Source organism: Myotis daubentonii, chromosome 4, assembly GCF_963259705.1.
Source record: "Myotis daubentonii chromosome 4, mMyoDau2.1, whole genome shotgun sequence".
Taxonomy (NCBI): domain Eukaryota; kingdom Metazoa; phylum Chordata; class Mammalia; order Chiroptera; family Vespertilionidae; genus Myotis; species Myotis daubentonii.
Genome location: NC_081843.1, coordinates 26,867,013 through 26,887,417, shown reverse-complemented (window position 1 = coordinate 26,887,417; position 20,405 = coordinate 26,867,013). Strand labels below are relative to the sequence as shown.

At 50.4% G+C, this 20,405-nt stretch overlaps 1 protein-coding gene across 1 annotated transcript in view; it reads right to left on the bottom strand.

The window, feature by feature from the left end:
- XYLT1 (xylosyltransferase 1) overlaps positions 1-20,405 on the bottom strand; it is a 311,677-nt gene that overhangs the window by 58,977 nt on the left and 232,295 nt on the right. Inside the window, exons 4-5 of the mRNA XM_059693287.1 lie at positions 16,467-16,639; positions 15,314-15,516 (exon numbers count right to left, since the gene is read on the bottom strand). Of these exons, the coding sequence (XP_059549270.1) occupies positions 15,314-15,516; positions 16,467-16,639 (376 nt within the window). The remainder of the gene's footprint in view (positions 1-15,313; positions 15,517-16,466; positions 16,640-20,405) is intronic.

The window sequence follows — 20,405 nt, the reverse complement described above, 5'->3', positions numbered from 1 at the left end:
AACCTGTTAGAAACTTCCCCAAGGCGGCAAACTTTTACACAAAGATTGACTCTGTAATCAAAAGCTGCCTGGTCTTAAACCACATTCCAGCATTCCAAAGAGTGCAATTGCATTGAGAAAGGGGTGGCGATGTTTGTGCCTCTGGGTGTGTCTGCCAATGAATGCAGACTGATGAACACAATGAAACTGCACCCAGGAGAATCCTTCTCTGAAGGAGGAAAGGACACAGGAGGCAGGTGGCAGCTCTGGACACAGCATTCCCATCCTCTTCTACATGAGAGGTGATCATGCTGTGGGGTCCACTGTGCGCACCTCCCCCCCCCTCCCTGGGAAAATTGGCTGGCACCACCAACAGCTTCCTCTTTGCCATTCTCCACTTTCTGTTTAAGTGGTGTTATGGGCCCTGGGCCAAGGCTAGAGATTGCTGACCTGTCCAGGTGTTCGAGCCAAGTTCTGACACTGCCGGGAGGGATCGAAGTGGCCACAGGCTGGCCAGAGGCCCACGACTTGAGCTTGGGGATGGGTTAGGGTGGTGAGGTTGATGAGATCTACAGGTAGAACTTTGAAGGAGGTTTCCAACTTGAAACGTTAGGGAGGTTGTGGTAGCACTGATTCAAGAGTAAGTGGATATGAGAAGGACAGTGTTGCTTTAGCCCGCGGTGGTCAAGAAGGCTGATCAACACCAAGGCTATCTTCAAACAGCCTCGCAACAGGAGGGGAGGGAGGGGCTGGGACAGCTCAACTACACATGGGTCCAAACTTGGCTCAATTGAAGGCACAGTCTTCTCGACTCTCATACAACTGAATTTCCTCAAAGGCATGCTCCCTTTCTCTCTCTCTCTCTGCATTTCAAATTTAGTACAAAGATATAGAGATATAAAATATAGGAGAGAAGAGGTTGAGAATAAACAGTGGCCACAGAGAAGGCCAGACCATGTTTTTATCTATAATGATAATACAGGGTTTTTAGAGACCATAGTAACGTCAACAAGAGAACCATCTCATGAGTACTTATAATAAACTAGAGGCCCGATGCACAAAATTTGTGCATGAGTAGGGTCCCTAGGCCTGGCCGGTGATCAGGGCCAGTCTTTGGGGTGACTGGCAGGGCAATCGTGGGGCCCTCACTGGCACCCGCCTTGGCTGGCCTGGGGCCTGCAGGCTGGGGGCAGCTCCTGCATTAAGTGTCTGCTCCCTGGTGGTCAGTGTGCATCATAGTGACTGGTTGTTCCTCCATTGGTTGATTTGCATATTAGGCTTTTATTATATAGGATGCCCAGCTCTCTATTAGGCCCTGTGTTTCAGTATCTCTCATCTTCATAGTAACCTGATGATGGCCCCATGGGCTCGGCCTGGCTTCCCATATCAGGCCTCTACTTTTCTCTCCTGCCTCTTTGGTTCATGCAACTGGGTGGATGCAGTAAGATAAGGTCTCCCTGGCCATCTCCCTCTTCTCTCTGTTCCTCGGCACAGCTCTGCATCCCAGTCCCAATGTCTAGGTGGTGGGAGGGATGAACGTGAGGTCGCACGCAGGTGCCAGACCTGAGCCACTGTGCTCTAACCTGACTGTTTATCAGACAGCTCACGGAGCTGGGAGTAAGGCAGAGCTTGGGTTCCTACCTCACTGCTGTTCCCTGCCTGGCTCCCTGACAGGTAACATTATCATCTCCCTCTTACAGGTGAGAAAACCAAGACTCAGAAAGACTGAATTCACTTGTCTTGAGATCATACAGATAGCAGGGGATGAAGACAGGATTCAAATCCAGTTCAGCTGACATCACATGGCCTTTCACGTGTGCTGGTGGAGTGACGATGTAGAAAATGCCAGCTGTGGAACAATTGCACATTTGGGGGTGTGGGGGGGGGGAGGACAGCAGCCATTCCTTCCTAATTCTGCTTGCTTGAGGCTAACATTTAAATGAGTGAGAATTTCATCAGGCACCACCCTTCGGCAGTTGGGGAGGGGTCTGGAAAGTCTTAGGTCAAGAAGAAACAGGATTACAAAGGAATCGGAAGGCCAGGCTCTTCCAGCTAATGCAGGCAGCTGGTTTCTCCTTCCGGGCTTAGAGCAAACGCAATTTGTAAAGCCTCGATCTCTCACCAGCCAGAGAGAGCCCATCTGGTGATGGGACCAGCGAGGCAGCTGGGCAGAGCAGAAATCATGCTGCATTTGACAGTCAATTGGGCCTGTGTTCAAATCCTGCCTTGACCTACCCAGCTCTGTGACCTTGGGCGAGTCATTCAAACCCATGGCATCTCAGTGCCCATCTCCACACCACCCCTGGGGACACTGTGAGGACTGAGCATGGCAGGACTGAAGCAGAACGTGACAGCAGCTCAGCAGCTAGCCGAGTGCTGGTGACCCTGGATTCCGGTTCTGATGTGGACGCCTGGTTATGGTCATTTTGCCCTCCTGGATCCTCATCCAGATGAAGAGAGCGAGGACTTCGACCGGAGAAGAATGAGCAGGGGAGCTTCGGTCCAGACCTGCCCAGTGGGAACAGTATGACCTGTCGGTGAGGAACTCAGGCCTCCTTTTGTTTTTCCCAGTGATGAAAAAAGCATGGATTTGAATCCTGGCTCTGATCCCCAGCAGCTATGAGACACTGGGCAAACTCCTGAACTTCCTTCAGCCTCAGTCTCCTCATCTGTAAAATGGGATGTGGTGATAGTATCTACCTCGTGGGGGTGTGGTGACATTTGATGACACATGGAAATCTCTTGGCCAGGACCCCCCAGTGGCAGGCACTCACACAATGCTAGCTGACACTAGCTCCTGGAACAGGGAAGATCTTGAAGGGCTTCCCCAGGCATCTACTTGGAGAACCCTCTACTGGCCACTCTCCATGCCGGGCAATGACTCAGGGTGGCAACAAGGGGGAGGAAGGAAACGAACATAATAATTTAAAAATCTAAAGTTCCCATCTACCCACCCCATGACTGGACCTTAACCCTGTCTAGGAGGTCTCGTGCTTATCCAGGTTTCTGCTGTCATCAATGAAAAGGGGTAGAAACACCCGTCCCTTATCCCACTTGACCTTTAAAAGGGTGAGGTCCTTCCAGATTGCCCTTGAGAGCAATCTTCCCATGGAGTGAGATGTGAGTGGGAGGCAGGGGAAGAGTGACAGACTCCACAATCCCATCACCCACACTGCGGACCACCCCGGCTCACAGCCAAATTCCCAGGATGCACTTAGAGCTCCATAAATGAAGCATTTGCTCTCCCGAGAAGCAAATATGCTCAATGCACTGGGTAGGAAGATGCCCAGTGTTGGAAATGTTCCATCCACAGCTAGCTGCTGCTGAGATGAAGGGGAACTGGGGAGGAGGAAGTTAGGAAAAAATACCTACAAAACACAATGCATGGCCAGTCTGGGCTCTGGTGAGTCCATCCAACTGGCAGAGGATGGAGACCACATTTGTTTCTAAACTGGCAGTATCCATGCTCTTTTATGATCGAAACAGCAGTGTGACTCTCTCCAGCGGAAGTATTTCTGCCCCACAACACAAAGGTAAGGCCCACGAGAACAGGAGTTTTCAATCGGTTTTGTTCACTCCTCCATCTTCAGCACCAAGATCTGCGCTGCTCCATATGCTATTTCTTTATGTCTAAATTAAAATCATCTTGACTTTGCCAGGCCGCCATGGCTCAATGGTTGAGTGTTGACCTATGAACCAGGAGGTCACAGTTAAGATTCCAGGTCAGGGCACATGGCTGGATTGCGAGCTCGATCCCCAGTAGGGGGCATGCAGGAGGCAGCTGATTAATGATTCTCACTCATCATTGATGTTTCTCTCTCTCCCTTCCTCTCTGAAATCAATAAAAACATATTTAAAAAAATCAAATTGACTTTAAAATGTAGTGCCTCTGTCCCACAAAGCACGTTTCAAGCTCTCCATAGGCACATGGTGCTGGCGGCTCCTGCACTGAATGGCGGTTTTGGAACATTCCTGTTGCCACAGTCAGTTCTGTTGGACAGCTATGGTCTGGAGCACCACCCAGCACACAGTAGGCTCTCAAGGTGGTGAATCAATGAATGAATGAATGACCAACACGCTCTACTCTCTGTTGGCCTAAGGATGGTCATAGGACTCAAGATAAAAGCATCAATTCTTTTCCCCAGAACTTCAATTTTTCTTTCAGCAGTGAAAGCATGAAAATGACAGGCAAACAGGCAACTCGGCTGCGATGTATTTAAGCCACACAGTGGCATCTCGTGGGTGAAACAGTCACATCATTCCTGCCTTTTGTTCTGCCACCTTTTGCACTGATTGCGTGAACGCCCCCATCCTTCCAGAAACGTCCTTCCTTATCTCCATTAGCCAAGACAGTGTTCTAAACCGATAGGGCTGCTCTTGGCATTCTGAGGTACCGGGTGCTTCTCAACCCAGTCCTGTGAGGATTCCATGAACGCCAGCCCCACTCGACTTGTCCGGGGACACAGTTTGCAAACAAAACTGTTAATGGAATAATTACTGGCATTTTTTTTTCCTGTTCCTCGTGAACAACAGCCTGAGCAGAAACATCCCCTCGGACTGGAACATTCTCTGGGTGGAGCTTTCCTCCGACCATGTCACACCAGGGTTTTGGGGTCTCGGAAACGAATAAAAGTGGTAGGACGCTGAGAATGTGGCCATCGAGGGAGAGGGTCACACCCAAAGATCTGGTGCTGGGGCCACAGCATTGACTTCTGTGAAGTACTGAAGTGCATTGTCATCGTAGCATTCCCCTTGTGATGTATTACTGTAATTAAAGTGACGGATGTCTGTGTCTCCCCCAGGCCAGTGGTTTTCAACCCCGACTGTATTCCAGTCACCTGGAAAGCTTTAAAAAATACATATGGATTCTTGTCTCTCACAAGGAATTTATATTCAACTGGTCTGCAGTGGAATTCCGATATTTTAAAGGAAGCTTCCAAGAATCAGGTGGAGCCCTGCCTTTCTCAGGGTGCCAGGCTCCCACGGCGGGGACCCTGTCCGCCTGGCTGCCTGCTCTGCCCCTGGAGACGGCGATGGTAGGTGCTCAGGAAGTGATGGCTGCATGGAGGCACGGGAGAGTGCCAGGTCCACCCCAGCGTGAGGCCAGAGGATGGTGTCTTTGCTAGAATGGTCTTTAGAGGAGGCTCCTGCCCCCTCCAGACGTGGCTGGGGACCTAGGACGGCACCACGCCTCCCAAGTGTGTTTTGCACTCAAGGGTGATGGCAGGCTGTAATGGGTTGAAGGGGATCCCCCTCCCAAAATTCACATCCCCCTGGAACCTCAGGCGGCTCTTTTTTTTTGGAAACAGGAACTTTGTAGTTGCAATTAGTTAAGATGGGGTCCTGCTGGATTAGGGTGAGCCCTAAGTCCAATGACTGCTGTTCTTATGAGAAAGAGGGGGCAAAGGAAGATGGAGGGAGATTGGAGTGACGCATCTACACGTCAAGGAATGCCAGGATTGAGGGCAACCACCAGAAACCAGGAAGAGGCAAGGAAGGACTCTCTCTAGAACCTTCAGAGGGAGCACGGCCCTGCCAACACCTTGATCTCAGACTTCAGCTTCAGAACTGTAAGAGAATACACTTCTGTGGTTTTAAGCCAGTGGCCGTGTTCTCCTGTAGCCGCAGGAAACTAAGGCAGAGGCTGAGGGCACTGGGCGAAGAGTCTGCTGGGCAGAAGATGAGTCGCAGGGCTGGTAAGTTCCCTAACGTCCTTCTCCAGATTCATCTTCCCCACCCACTCCTCGCCTCCATCGTGCTGCCCCGCCTGAGCTCCTGTCTCTTCAGCCCCTGGAATGTGCTGGGCTCCTCCCTTCCTCAGGGACCCTGCACATGCTGTTCCCCTTGGCCTGGCACCTCCACCCCTTTTTTTCATAGTGAGCCCCATTTCAGGTCTTGGCTTAAACCTCCCTCTCTAAAGGCATCTCCTCTCCCCTGACCACACTCCTTAGGGTAGGACCCCTTCTTATTCTCCACTGGGACACCCTGGCATGATGTTATGAATATGACCTCCATTTCTCCCACGCCCCGTGAGCTCCCTCAGTGAATGAGCAGGTCTTTCCTGGCTGCATCTCCCAGCACCCAGCCCAGCGCCTGGCACTCGGCCTGTGCTCCACAAATACTCAGCACACCTGCTTGAGTAAATAAATGATTACGGGCTGCAAGCTGCTCCCAGGGGGGCTGGGGCCAATGCTTTCCCAAGTGGCTGGGGAGAAGCTCGAGTCCGTTTTCAGGGTCTGGCTCAGCTATGTTCTCCTGGGGGGCTCTGAGGGCCCTGGGGTGAAGCAATGAGGTCTGGCTTGGGCAGAGAGGGAGGGGGTCCCGGGGGGATGTCCATGAGAAAGAAGTCAGGGGTAGAATTAGAAGGCGCAGGCCCTGGCGGGTTGGCGAGGTAGAGGGCACACAGGCTTCCAGCCCCAGTGAACAGGCCAACGGATGGTCCTACTCAGCAAAGGGCAATGAGGAGGGGCTGATGTGGGTTGGAGAGAAGTTTAATAGGAATCCTGTGAGAGCCTGGTCCCGTGGGGAGACAATTCCCTGTAGCTAACCTAACGGTTCTGTGGAGAGAAAGCTCGTTGTTTCAGGAGTTTATGCTCCTTAAAAAGAACAAGAAGCACCTCACACCTGTTAGGAGGGCTACTCAAAAACAGGTGGAAATAACAAGCGCGGGTGAGGGTGTGCGGATGATGGAACCCGGGGCACTGCTGGTGGGAATGTGAAGGGGTGGTGCAGTGCTGTGGAGAACAGTCTGCAGAGTCCACCAAAAAAAAAAAAAAAAGAATTACAGTGTGAGCCAGCAATTCTACTTCTGGGTATACAGCCCAAAGGACCGAGAGCAGAGAGGCGAGGAGATATCTGCACACACATGCTCATAGCAGCATTATCCACCATAGCCAAGGCATGGAAGCAACCCAATATCTACGGATGATGGGTGAACACGGAAGCAAAGGTGGTCTATTCCTACAATGGAACAGTATTTGGGCTTAAAAAGGATGGAATTTCTGACGTTCTATTTCATGGAGGACACCATGTTAAGCGAAACAAGCCAGTCACCAAGAGACAAACACCATGTGATTCCACTTAAATGAGGAACCTAGAGTAGTCAAAATCAACAAGACAGGAAGTAGAACCACGGTTGCCAGGGGGCGGGGGAGGGGGATGGGGATTGTTTAATGGGTAGAGTTTCAGTTTTCTGAGATGAAGAGCCCTGGAGATCGGTTATGCAACAGTGTGAATGCACTTCGCATTACTGAACTCTACACATAAATAGTTAAGATGCTAAAGTTTATGTTACGTATATTTTACCACAATTAAAAACAAAAGGACAAAGAAGAGTGTGAATGCACAGGCTTTCACAGTCCCCTCCTGAACCCCCAGGCTGTCCCCTTCTGCCTCCCTGCTCAGTGCTCCTGTCCTGTTCCCCAAACTCTTGCCCCAGGTCACTGGGCGGTCTTGGCTCTCTGGGTTCTGTGCATCAGCCCTGCGCTGCCAGCCTCCTGAACGAGGCCGATTCATGCAGGTGTGGGGTCCTGGCCCCCAAGCAGAAGGCGGCTGCCTGGCTCTGTGTGACTGAAAGGCTAACCATCTGCTCTGCTTGGACTCAGGAAGCTCATGGTGGCTCCAGGACACCTGCCTCTGCCAGGAGGCTGGAGAGGAGAGGGGACTCTCCGGACATAATTCTGGGATCAGCAAGCACCCCCTTCCTCACTGGCCTCCCCACTTGAGACCCCTCCCAACTGTTCTCCCAGGGCAGCCAACGTGATCCCTCCAGACTGCAAATGGGAGTACTGCCCGCTGAAACCACACCACTCCCGGGCTGTGGTTTCAACCACCAACAGGTAACCCAAAGTCCCCGGGGGGACTGGCCTTGACCTACCTCACTGCTAACCAGGAACCCCTGGCTCTTTGAGTTGCAGCCACATTAGCTTGTTTTCAGCTCCTCATACATGTGAAGGGCTGTCTTGACACAGGGCCCTTGCCCACACCACCCCCTTTCCTGGAATCCTCTCCTGGGACCCCTCACACTTCCGCTGGCAAACTCCTACCCCTCTTACCCATTTCCGTTCCCATGCTGCCTCCTGCAGGAGGCTGTCCCAGGCCCCAGGCCAAGGGAGTTTCACTTGCAGAGTGCTCTTAGACCCCTCCTTCCATTCCTTAGACCACTTGCCTCACTTTGTAATGATATGTTTACTCCCGTGACCGTTCTGATTCATGTCAGTCTCCCCCCATTAATAACTGGCTGTCACATAGACAGTGCTTACTGAGGGCTGAGCACCTTACATACATTAACGCATTTCACCCTCGAGCAACCATATGGGTGGTACTGTGCTATCTCCGTTTTACAGATGAGGGAACGGAGGTATCAATACATTAAGTGATTTTTCTCAAGTCCAAGTTTACACGCCGAGTACCCAGAAGAGCTGGGATTGACCCCAGATGGTCTGGCCTGAGTCTGCGCACTTGACCATGATGAGGAAGGCAAGGACTGGCTGTGCTTTCCCTAACTGTTGAATGCCCGGTACCTAGTGAACGAATGGAGTCAGTAGGAGCCCCATCTCCCGAACGCCTCTGTGAAAGTAGAGCATGGTCTTCAGCTGGCTTACCAGGGGCCTGAGCTCTTTCCTACCCAACACAGCCCCAGGCTGCATTCAGAGGGGCTTGGATGGTGAAGGAAGAAGGAGGGGGGTAGGGGAAACTTACACCTCAACCTTATCTTCCATCTTTCCATCTTCAACCCCAAATCTGTCTCAACTAACTGGAATCATGGCAAGAGGTAGGCAGAGGGGGACCAGGCTGAATGGGAAAGGTCACAGCCTCTTTGGGGTATGTCACCCCCACCCTGGCCCCAGCATTGTTGTGGCTCAGTCAACCAGAGTCCGAAGCACCATGCTGTATAGAATCCCATGTGATGCAGACACATCTTTAACCAGATGAGGTCCTTGACTCAGGGCACATGGCACCATCCAAGCCAGCCAAGAGACAGAGTGTTTGGGGGGGCTCTTAAGAACCCCAGGCCTATCAGTTCATGGGAGGCTACACAAACGATGGTATATCTACACAATGGAATAGCATTTGGCCATGAAAAGGAATGAAGTACTGATACATGCTACAACATGAATAACCATGAAAACAGTGTACCACGTGAAAGAAGTCTGTCACAAAATGTCACATACGGTATGATTCCATTCTTATGAAATATCCAACATAAGTGAACCCAGAGAGACAGATTAGTGGTTGATAAGGACTGGTGGGGGAGGAGAATGGGGGATGTGCATGGCGAGTGACTGCTTCATGGGTACAGGGCTTCCTAGTGGGGAGATGAAGTGATTAGGAACCAGATGGAGGTGATGGTTGTACACCATTGAGCATGTACTAAAAGCCACTGGATCAAACAATTAGTTAATTTTATGGTCAGTGAATTTTACCTCAATTAAAAAAAAAAGATCCTGGTTCTGTCACTTACTGGCTACATCATTGTGGTCAGGTTTCTTAACATCTCTGTGCCTTAGTTTCCCCATCTGAAAAATGGGGATCCCAAAAGTATACTTCCTGGGGTTCCTGTGAGGACTATGTAAAATATTTAGAAAAATGCCAGGGAGGTATTAAGTGCTATATACGCACTTGCTATATATGGTGGGCTACTGACGAAGGAATTCTGTGACCCACTCAAAACCCCCTGAGCCAACTAAAGGAATGCAAAGTAAGGGAGAGGCTGACGTCTGAGTATCTGTACCAGGTAACTTAATTTCAAATCTTAGGGTAACATGTTAATTATTATCAAAAATTTGGCTTTCTTGCAAAGTTTCCTGGAAGTTCTGTTTCAACACTAACCTCTTTACACTTCCTCACACAGAAGTTTTGTTTGGGAAATGAAATTTAAGACGAAACTTGAGTTAAAGGCCACTGTGGCAGGTCCAGTACACAGTAGGCACAAAGCAGTTTGCTGCATGCAGGTGAGCCTCGCCTGACCAGTCCCACGCAGACACTGGTCTCTGGAGCATTGTGGGGAAGCCGGGCCACCTGCTTCCTGTCTATGAGCTGGCGCTTCCTGGTGAGGCTCCACAGAACCACTCTGCGCTCCGGGCCGGGTGGTATCTCAGGACAGCGTTTAGGTCCACAGTCAAGTGTAACGTAAATGTCCACATGGTGGGCCCAGGTGGGTTAGATCTTGTTGCCATGGACCCCCATGAGGCAGAATAGTAGGCCCTGGGTTTAGCTGAAAATTTAAATACTATTTCTTGTGCCATACACACACACACACACACACACACACACACACACGCACGCACGCACGCACACACACATGCACATATACCACAGACAGCATGTGAGCCCTGGAGGGGCCAAGGACACACTGAGCCCTCCTCCCTTTGCACTGGACTTAGCCCCAAGACACAGGGCCTGGAGAAGGTGGACAGTGTTACCACCGGCCCCAACTAAGCAACAGTGCAGACCGCTTCTTGTTTCATGCCGTCCTGTGGCCCATGTAACTAACGCATGCTAGAGCAATTTCCTGCCTTCCTGAGTAGAATATATTGAATAAAAGCATGTCCTCTGATGATTCAAGACCTCACAGGGTCTCCGTGTTTGAAAATATCCTGTTTCATCCATGCACCGGATACAGCACCAGCTCCAACGGCAGCCCGTGTGGGCCAGGCAGTCTGGTCAACCCCAGAGCGGGAGGACCTGAATTCCTGAATGCACTTAGCTTGCATGTTCCAAATGCAGGACTAGTCTGCACGTTCACAAATGAGTTGCTTCTGTCCTGTTTTCCCTTGAAACAGTGGCTTTTACAGCCTAACACTGCTTTTCCCACTGTTGAAAGAGATGTGAGTTCAAGAAATATTTCATCGGTCTTTTCACGATGAATGGAAATCCAAAAGCAATTCAGTTGATGAGTGAGCCCAGCCTGTGGTGCCCACACTATCCCATCATTACACTAGTAACAGCCCGTGTCTACCAAGCCCTTTCTATATGTCAGGCACCATGTTAAGCCCTTGACATGCAACATTTCCTTTCATCGTCCTAACCTCCCTATGAGATAAGCCCTGAGATTGTGCCGTTTCTCAGGTGGACAAGCAGAGAGTCAGAAAGCTAAAGCAGCCTTTGCTGAGCCGGTGGTGCATACAGTCTATAGCCAGGCTGCATCCGGGGCCTACACAGGCTGGTGGCCAGCGAGTGTTCACCCCCTAAAAGAAGTCTGGTCCCCCAGGCAGAGCTGGGCAGCGGCATGGGGAGGCTGTATCAAATCACAAGCAGCTTGGAGTAGCCACAGCGAGCCGGCTCTGCCCTTGGCTACCCCAAGTTTTCAGAGCCATCAGAAGCTTTTGGGGCACTCCCACCTTTGGAGAAGGCTCCTAAGTTTGCTCACCCTTCCTGGGATGGAAGAAGTCGTGGTTTGGGAAGCTACAGATGGAGTGGCAGATGGGGAGTGAAGGCCCATCAGAGTTGCCCAGGATAAAACCATTCATCTGCAAAATTCATATGTTTTTGTGTGGGGCGACTTCGTGAAAACAACAGCAAGAGGAAGCAGCAGTGCCTGATGCATGACGTGCCTCTGGCCACCAGGCTGGCAAAGCACAGTGGACAGAAGAACCGGGGCGGGCAGTGGGGGGAGGGGGTGGGCAGGCACTGAAATGAGAGCAGAGAAAGACAGAGCGACAGAGATGCAGAGACCCAGAGCGTGAAGCTAATAAGCTAGAAATATGATGACTCTTCCCCCAACCCCCAAATAGGTGGGGCACATGGTCTAAGGAAGGATTTCTGGACCCCTCAGATATGAGGCTCAGCCTTACAACGAAACTGACTGTGGACACTGACTAGGTACTTTCTAAGTGCCAACACTCTGCTGGTTGCATTGCTACAACCTGATCTCACAAAGACTGAGTTTACCTCTGATGGTTTTAGTTCTGCCAGTGAAGTGGCAGAACTCAGACTCAAACCTTGGCCACCTGCTGAGAGTCGGAGCACTCCTCCTCTTGGATGCTGAAATGCTAGAAATTCTGATATCCGGGCAGAGCAGACTTGGTTAAGGGGTCATGGTTGGTTATGGCTTCAACTTGCCAGTCAACACAAAGCCTCGAGGGGGCAGTCTCAAGACCTGGCATGAGTCTCCTGGGAAGGGCCAGGGGCCTGGGCATACCTAACTGATCTCAAGAAGTCTCTGGCGGAGTTCTGCTGCCTGACCCAGGCTGAAATGACCTCTGGGGCCTCCACAGGAGGCCTGGAAGAAAGTGGGGGAATCTTGATCCTAGCTAGTCAGACTCGGGGACAAAAGGAGACCTTTACTCATGAGATTTCCTGCTGCCAGGTGGTGCCATCACATCCCTGCCCAGCCTGGAGCTTGAGGAGTGGCTGTGCTCTCTAGGCAGCCTGGGGCCATCCCGCCACTCTGGGCCAGCTGATTTCCCCAGGGACCAACCTCAAGCAGAAAGAATAACAACCTTAGAGCCAGACAGAACTGGTTCTAACCCCAGCCTGCCACATATTCTTTACATGACCTTGGGCCTCAGCTTGCCCTTCAATAAAACAGGTTTGCTTTGAGGGCTGACGAAAGCACCTCCCACATCAGCTGCTCCGCAGCAGGTTAGGGTATTTCTGAACTCCGTCTTCCTTGGAAGATGGAGGGGAATGTCCTAACTCACCCTGCCCTGTCCCTCTCTAACTCACCTCTCCTCGTTCTTCTATTGCACTCTGTTTAAATTTCTCTAATGCATCTAGTTCACCTCTGACCCAAGTCTTATCCAGGCTGTCCTTTCTCTCAGGACCTGGAGATGTCTGTGGATGTCACAGTGCCTGGGGGTGGGGAGCACTACCAGCATCTGGTAGGTGGGGCCAGGGAGGCTGCGAAACACCCTACAGTGCCCAGGACAGCCCCTCAGCATGGCAGGCTCCAGCCTGTTACGCTAATAGTGCCTAGGTTGGGAAATCCTAGTCTAGAATGATCTTTCCTTCTCATTTGCTTGCCAATCTTTTTTTTTTTTTTTAATGCTCACCTGCAGATATGTTTATTGATTTTGGAGAGGAAGGGAGAAAGAGCGCAAGAGAGAAACACCAATGGGTTGCCTCCTGCATTTGCCCCAACCAGGAATTGAACCTGAAGGCCTTTGGTGTATGGGACAATGCTCTAACCAACCGAGCCACCTGGTCAGGGCTGACGATCCCTCCTTATCCCCAGGTCTCAACTCAAAACTGCACATTCCGAGGCCTTTCTGACGTCCTGATTTTGCCCCTCTTGCACTCAGACCATCTGCTGCTTCCTCTTGATAGCCCTGTCACACCTTGCATGGCGCCTCTCTTACATAATTAACTAATTCCTTCTAGGGTACCACCAGGCAGGGGCTGTGCGGCTTTTATTGACTAAATGCCCAAATAATGCCTAGCACGGTAGTTGCTTAATAAATCTTTGTGGAATGAATGTTTGAATAAATAAGTAAATAAGTAAAAATTTGCCAGTGATGTTTTAAAATCACCTCCTTTTTTTTTTTTTTAATTCTGCTATCCCACAAACAAAAGAAAATAACCCCCATTATTCTTCCCACGTTCAAGGGTGTCAGGTGCATTTTGCCTAAACTGAGCAAAGACTGTGCCTTCCCCAGATCTCCTTCAGAGTCCAGGGTCCCCTGGCAGACCATGGGATGCCACCAAGCCCAGAACTAAAGGAAGGACACTTTAAATAGAGGCCTTCCTTCCATGCCTGTGTCTCATCTAGATCCTCACTCAAAACCCAAACTCCTGGGCATATGTGGCCTCGATATTTAATGACTTAGGAATGACTGTTTAATACTTTAGATGTGATAATCATATTGACGTTATGTTCAAAGAGAGATGTATACTGAAATATTTACAGATACGATTTGACGATGCTTTGGAAATGGTCCACGGGGGGCGGGGGAGGTGGGGGGAGAGACATGAGCACAGACATTACCAGACTGTCACGAACTGATTATAGTTGAAACTGGGCAACGTATAAGTAGGGGTTCATTATATTAGTCTCGGCACTCTTGTGCACGTTTGAAAATTGCCCGGATAAAAGTGTGTGTGAGTTCTTTAAAGATCCCTTCATTTCTGGGACTGCTGTTCAGCGCCCTCATGGCATCCGAGGGAGGAAGGCCCTCTGCTTTACACACTGTCCCCCTCCCTGTCCACTCCCTTCTGCCTCTCAGCCTCCTCAATAAATCAGGATGGAAGACACGGCCGAGCAAAGAGCTGCCGTCTGGATAGGAAAGAGACCTCATGTTCTTGCCTTTCTCCTTTACAAGCTCTCTGGAGGGGTTTTCTTTGCTTATGGTCCATTTTACGGAGCAGATCACTGTTTGGGCACAGGGACCTTCCTCGTGGCATCTCCGCTACCTCGGGGCTGCAGTGCGGGCTGCTCTATCTGCCCCACACGACTGTGGCCCAGCAGGCTGCAGGCTGAGTGGGAAGACCCAGAGAAACTCAAACTCTGTAGTTTCATGTGAAATTTCCCAATTTAAAAATGTAGACAATCAATTTGTTTGTTAAAACTAGGTAGGAGCCAAAGAATAAAATCCAAGATACCCATGGTCCTTGAATAGCCCAAAGACACCCACACGTCTGTGACTGGGCCTGAACTGTGCACCGGACCTCCCTTCCTCCTCCCTGCCCCTCCTGGTTAAACTCGGATGTCACACCTTGTCTATCTCTGCTCAGATCATACCAGCGGTTCCCTCTTGCTTGAGTGACAGCCAAATTCTGGAATCTCTACAGTCTCGCCCCAAGTTGCTCTCTGATCTTCTGTCTCTTACTACCCTACGCCTCACTTAGACTGTCCCAGCCACACTGAGCCCCGTTGTTCCTTCCACACACCAGGTGTGTTCCCGCCCCAGGGCTCAGCACTGCTGTTCCCTGTTCCTGGACCACTTTCCCTACCCGAGCGACTCACTCCTCCTTCCTCGTCCATTCCCCTCGGTGAGGACCGTCCTGTCACGCTGGTTAAAATTCCAACACTCCCCTGTGTCCTCTCGGCTTTGTTTTCCCTATGCACCATTTGACTTATTTTGTTTGTGATTTGTCTCCCCGACTGGACTGAAAGCTCCATGTGGGGAAGGGTGGCAGTCCCTTTAGTTTCCTCAAACAGAGTGGGAAATACTGTGCTCAACAAATATCTGTTGAATGAATGAACGAACGAACGAACGAACGAGTGAATGTGCAAATGATGCTCAGGCCCAGTGTGGATCCCGTGCTGAGGGATCTGTGAAGACAGCGCAGGAGCGTACACGCTGCTCTGCACAGGAGGCAAAACGCTAAGACCAGGGAGGACGGGAGGGAGCGGGACCTGGGCGCAGGCTGCTGGGGCCGAGGGCCGCCTTACCTGATGGGGTAGTCGGCTGCGCTGAGGTTGATGAAGAAGTCCCAGGGCCAGTCGGTCATCTCCAGCAGGTCCCGCATGCTCTGCAGGTACGTGGCCAGGAGGCTGGCGCCGCCCCAGATGGTGGCCATCCGCCAGGGGGTGACGCGGACGTTGCTGTACTGCCGGGCGAACTGGAGCACTTGGCGGTGCAGGTAGTTGGAGCGCTTTTTCCCAGGAGAGAAAAGGGTGACATTCAGCAGCCCAGAAAACACGCAGACGTGCCCCTTGTCCCCTCTCTGTCCCTTCCCTTCTAGGTGGCAGGGTTCCTGAACTTTGCCCAGTAGATGGCTCAGGCTGGGGGCATCTTTCTACATGGCTATTCGAACACTTATTATTGTTTAAATTTCACTTTAGCTATTTTAAATGCAGATTCCCTGGCCCCATCCTCTGACCTATGGCCTACTAGGAGCCTAGGGCTCTGCATTTTTATACAGACGGAGGCATGTGGCCTGAGGATCGGAAGCTGTGGGATACGGCTGTATGGAAGCCCGAGGAGTATTGTGAGGAGCGGAATGTCTCCATCACCCTCTCACAGGCCTGCCAGAAGCAGATGCTTTGCCTCTTGAGTAAGGACATAATTATGTCACGTCCCAGGCTAAGAGAAAACCCCTGGCACAAGAGAGTTCAAGGGTCAGCAAGCCTGCTGCAGGGTTTTATAAATAAAGTTTTATTGGGACACAGCCACACACATTCATCATTCGTTTATGTATTGTTTATGGCTGCTTTCACACGACAACGGCAGAGCTGAGTAGCTGCCACAGAGAGGGTATGGCCTTCAAGCCTAAAATCTTTATATGTGGCCCTTCATAGGGAAAGTGTGCCCACTCCTGGGATAGCTCCCCTCACAGAGGGCAGGCAGTGTACTGGGCAGTGCGACAGTGAGGAAAAGAGGGAAGAAATCCAGTATTTATAGAGACTGCCTCTCTCTCTCTCTCTCTCTCTCTCTCTCTCTCTCTCTCTCTCTCTCTCTCTCCCCCCCCTCCCCCCCCCCCCCCCCCCCAGGAGAGGTAGCTGCTCAGCCCATTAGCCTTACCTGAAAGGGAGGCTGGCTTGAAGAGGGGCAGAGGGACCCACACAGAAAGGCCAGCAGGCGGCGCCTGGATGGGGGGCTCACCTTGTCCACGTGGATGTAGTAGAAGTGGTCTTTGTGGTAGATGGCCTTGAACATGCGCTGCAGCTGCCGGGAGGCACGGCCGTGCACCACCAGGACGAAAGCGATCCGGACCGGGTTGGCCAGCATATACTCCACGGAGTCCTCGTCCCACTGGACGTTCTTGTTGGCTTTGCCTGAGGAAAACCCCAAAGATCACAGAGGTGGGTGAGGGTCAGAAGTTCCTGTTGGGGGCAGGTTCTCTGATGCTTCATCTTGGGGACTGTTGGAGGGGCACCGTAGTCACACTGGGCCCTGAAACCTGATTCAGCATAACCAAGCATGTCCTGGACCCTTATGCTCTCCTGGTGCAACAGGAGTGGGGGACCTTGAGGTGCTTAAGTCACAATTTCCATCCCCAAGAAGCTTTAAAGAGCTGATGGAGACACAGGTACACATATTAAACTATCGAACAGGAGGAGATAAGAGGCATAAGAGGTGCATCTCTGAACCACTGAGGAGGAGAACTTAACTCTGAGCTAGAAAACGTAAGATACCTGTGCTGCTTTTGCCCATTCAAGTCTATTCTCCTGTTTCCTCCTGAAAGCATCCGTTCAAAAAAATGGTGGTGAGAACAGATAACAGGGTATCTACCCTCTTAGCAAAGTTTTAAGAGCTCTGTATAGTCTTGTTGATTGCAAGCATGATGCTGTACAGATCTTTAGAACTTATTCCTCTTGCATAGCAAAAAATCTCATCCAGTATTTTGAGAGGCCTCACCCCCCTCCTCCATTCTCAGTCCAAGTGGATGGGGGAGGACCTCCCTCCATTATCAAGGTCAGGGGCGTGCACAGAGCTTTGGCCTGGCCAGTTCAAACATTGCATCTCCCTGGCCATAGTCTGAATGATGCAGAGGTGAGCATGTGACCCAACCAAGCGAATTAGCCCCAAACACAGAATTCTACACTTTAGTTGAGACAACTAGATAAGAGATGTTAATTTTTTGGTGTACACACAACTGGGAGATTCTAAGAGCGCTTCTGTCCCCACATGGAGGTTGCCTGAGAGGGACCAACACAGAAGCAGCACTGCCGAGGGAGGGAGAGGGCTAGAGCCTAAGGACCCGCTGGAGCTCCTAGATCAGCCCCGTGGGAGATCAGCCACCGTCAGTCATATCCTAGTTTTCTTTGCAAGCCTGGATCCTACATCAGACCCACCTGGGTAAATGGTTCCAGATATATATATTTTATCCCAGAAGCAGCTCAAAGAGGCTGTTTCCCCCTCCTTTCCCCTGCAAACACACCGGGGGCAAGGTTGCAAGGAGAAACACTGGCTCAGTTCATTGCAATTCCAGCTATAGTTCTCCCGGCTCTCTTCGGCCTGAATTCCTTTGAGTCTAACCTGATTTCTTGTGGGTTCGAGGTTAATGGGACCAGAGCATTGTCAGGGTATTAGCTGCATGTGTCCCAGAATGTCAACTGGGAAAGCCGAGAACTGGGAGTGTGTAGCCTGGAGGTCAGGAGACTGGGGGCCTGTTCGCTGTCGCTGGAAAGCTGAATGGCTGCCAAATGAACAAGGCACCTTCTACCTTGTTCCAGGGGGCCAGGAAGAGACGGACATGGCTAATGTCCAAGTCGCATGGCCCAGCCTCCACACCTACGTGACCTGCCTCCTGCAGGCCTGGTGCCTTGACTGGCCGGCCCTACTACTTACCTCGCCTCCGGGCCCTTTTCTATCTTTACCTGAGGTGTCTGCCTCAGCACCTTTTCATGGGCTATTCTTGCTACTGGAACACCCTTCCCTTAGATCTTTATTTATTTATTTTATTTCATTTTTTTTTTTTAAAGGGGAGAGTGATGATTTTTATTTTTATTTTAATATACTTTATTGATTTTTTACAGAGAGGAAGGGAGAGGGATAGAGAGTTAGAAACGTCGATGAGAGAGAAACATCGATCAGCTGCCTCCTGCACACTCCCTACTGGGGATGTGCCTACAACCAATATATATGCCCTTGACCAGAATCGACCCGGGACCCTTGAGTCCGCAGGCCAACCCTCTATCCGCTGAGCCAAACCGGTTACGGCTCCCTTAGATCTTTACATGGCTGCATCTTCCTGTCCTCAGTTCACCGATCAATAAAAGGCCACCTCACCCCGCCCCCAGCCACATTATTTTCACTGCACCCTATTTCAATTTTCTGCATAGCATTTAGCACTGTCTGAAATTGTTTATTCATTTACTTGTTTATTATTTAAATATTCCACCAGAACATGAACTCCAAGAGATGAGGGACTATTTAGTCTTGTTTGTCATTAAATGTACAACACTATGGCACACGGCGCTCTTGGTGGAAAAAAGAAGTTACAGGAGGGTACATGTGGTTCAGTGCCATAGTAATAGCAATAGAGTTTACTGAGCACCGATCAGCCCTGGCCATTCCTTATTTCATGTAATCCTCATAACAACCCTGAAAGATGATATTATTTCCATTTTGCAAATGTGGAAACCATAGCTTAGAAAGGCCAAGGGATTTATGTGTTCAAGGTCACACCGCTTTAATTAGTTCAGCTGAGATTCAAACCCAGGTCTGTTTTTAAAGCCTATGCCCTTACCCATGAATATATACGACATTACCACACCCAGAATTTGGGAAAGTTTACAATTCTGCTTGTCAGTTAATGAAAATACCTCTGAGTTACTGCAGATAAACAGGCGTTTGAGGACTATCAGAGGCACTGCAGGGAGGATTGCTGTATCGTGTGAAAAGCTGACTCTAGTCATCATTACGGACACATGTTTTCATCCATCCATCCATCTATCCATCCACCCACCAACCCATCCATCCATTCAGTCACCTATCCACCCATCCATCCATCCAAATCTAACCAATCACCCAGAAACCTTCAACAACCCATCTAGCAAAGCATTCAACAGCTTATTATAAAAAAATGCCAACCATCTATTCATCCATCCATCCAACCACCCATCACCTTTAAAACCAATCATCCATCCATCCATCCATCCATCCATCCACTCATCCAGCATGCTCAAAGCAAATCATCTGTGAATCTACTCTTCAACCATCTAACTATCAACTCGTTGATCCATGCCATTTTAACCTAGCCTATACCACATGCCAAGGTCTGTGCGAGGTACTAGAAAAAGAAACTTTTCTTGTGGGGAAGGGAATCCTTGCTTTTGAGGTGCTCTCAGCCAACTTTGGAAAACAGAAGACAATGCTCAATTGTTTTATGATAGAAGTGTGTTCGGACTGCTCTTGGAGGCAAGAAGTGAACAGTCTGTCTGCAGGGACAGAGGAGACCTCAGAGAGTTTAGTCCAAAGCTTCGGAGCCCATTTCTCCACACTCTCCGGATGAGTCCTAAGGTCTCATGATCCTGAGGATAATTATCCTTGTGGCTCTGGTTGAAGACAGAATGGGCAGCAACCGAGGGGGGTGAGGGGGGTGGGTGTCCTCACTACCCTCTAATCTTCTCTCCAAGGCAATCACAAGATGCAGGGCGTTTGTGGTGATCATTGGGGGGGGGGGTGGGGGTGGGGGTTGAGGGGGAAAGTCTGCCTGGAGGGATCATGTGCCTTTCCAGCGGTTCTCAACCTGTGGGTCGCGACCCCTTTGGTGGTCGAATGACCCTTTCACAGGGGTCGCCTAAGACCATCCTGCATATCAGATATTTACATTACAATTCATAACAGTAGCAACATTACAGTTATGAAGTAGCAACGAAAATAATTTTATGGTTGGGTCACAACATGAGGAACTGTATTTAAAGGGCCGGAAGGTTGAGAACCACTGCTTTAAACATTCATACAACAATCCATCCATCTATCCAATCAACCATGAAGTAGCCTTAAAACCTCCCACCTGCCAGCCCTGGACAAGGCCTGGAGAACAAAGACATGTAGAACATGAGCCTGCTTTCACAGATGTATTATGAATGGATT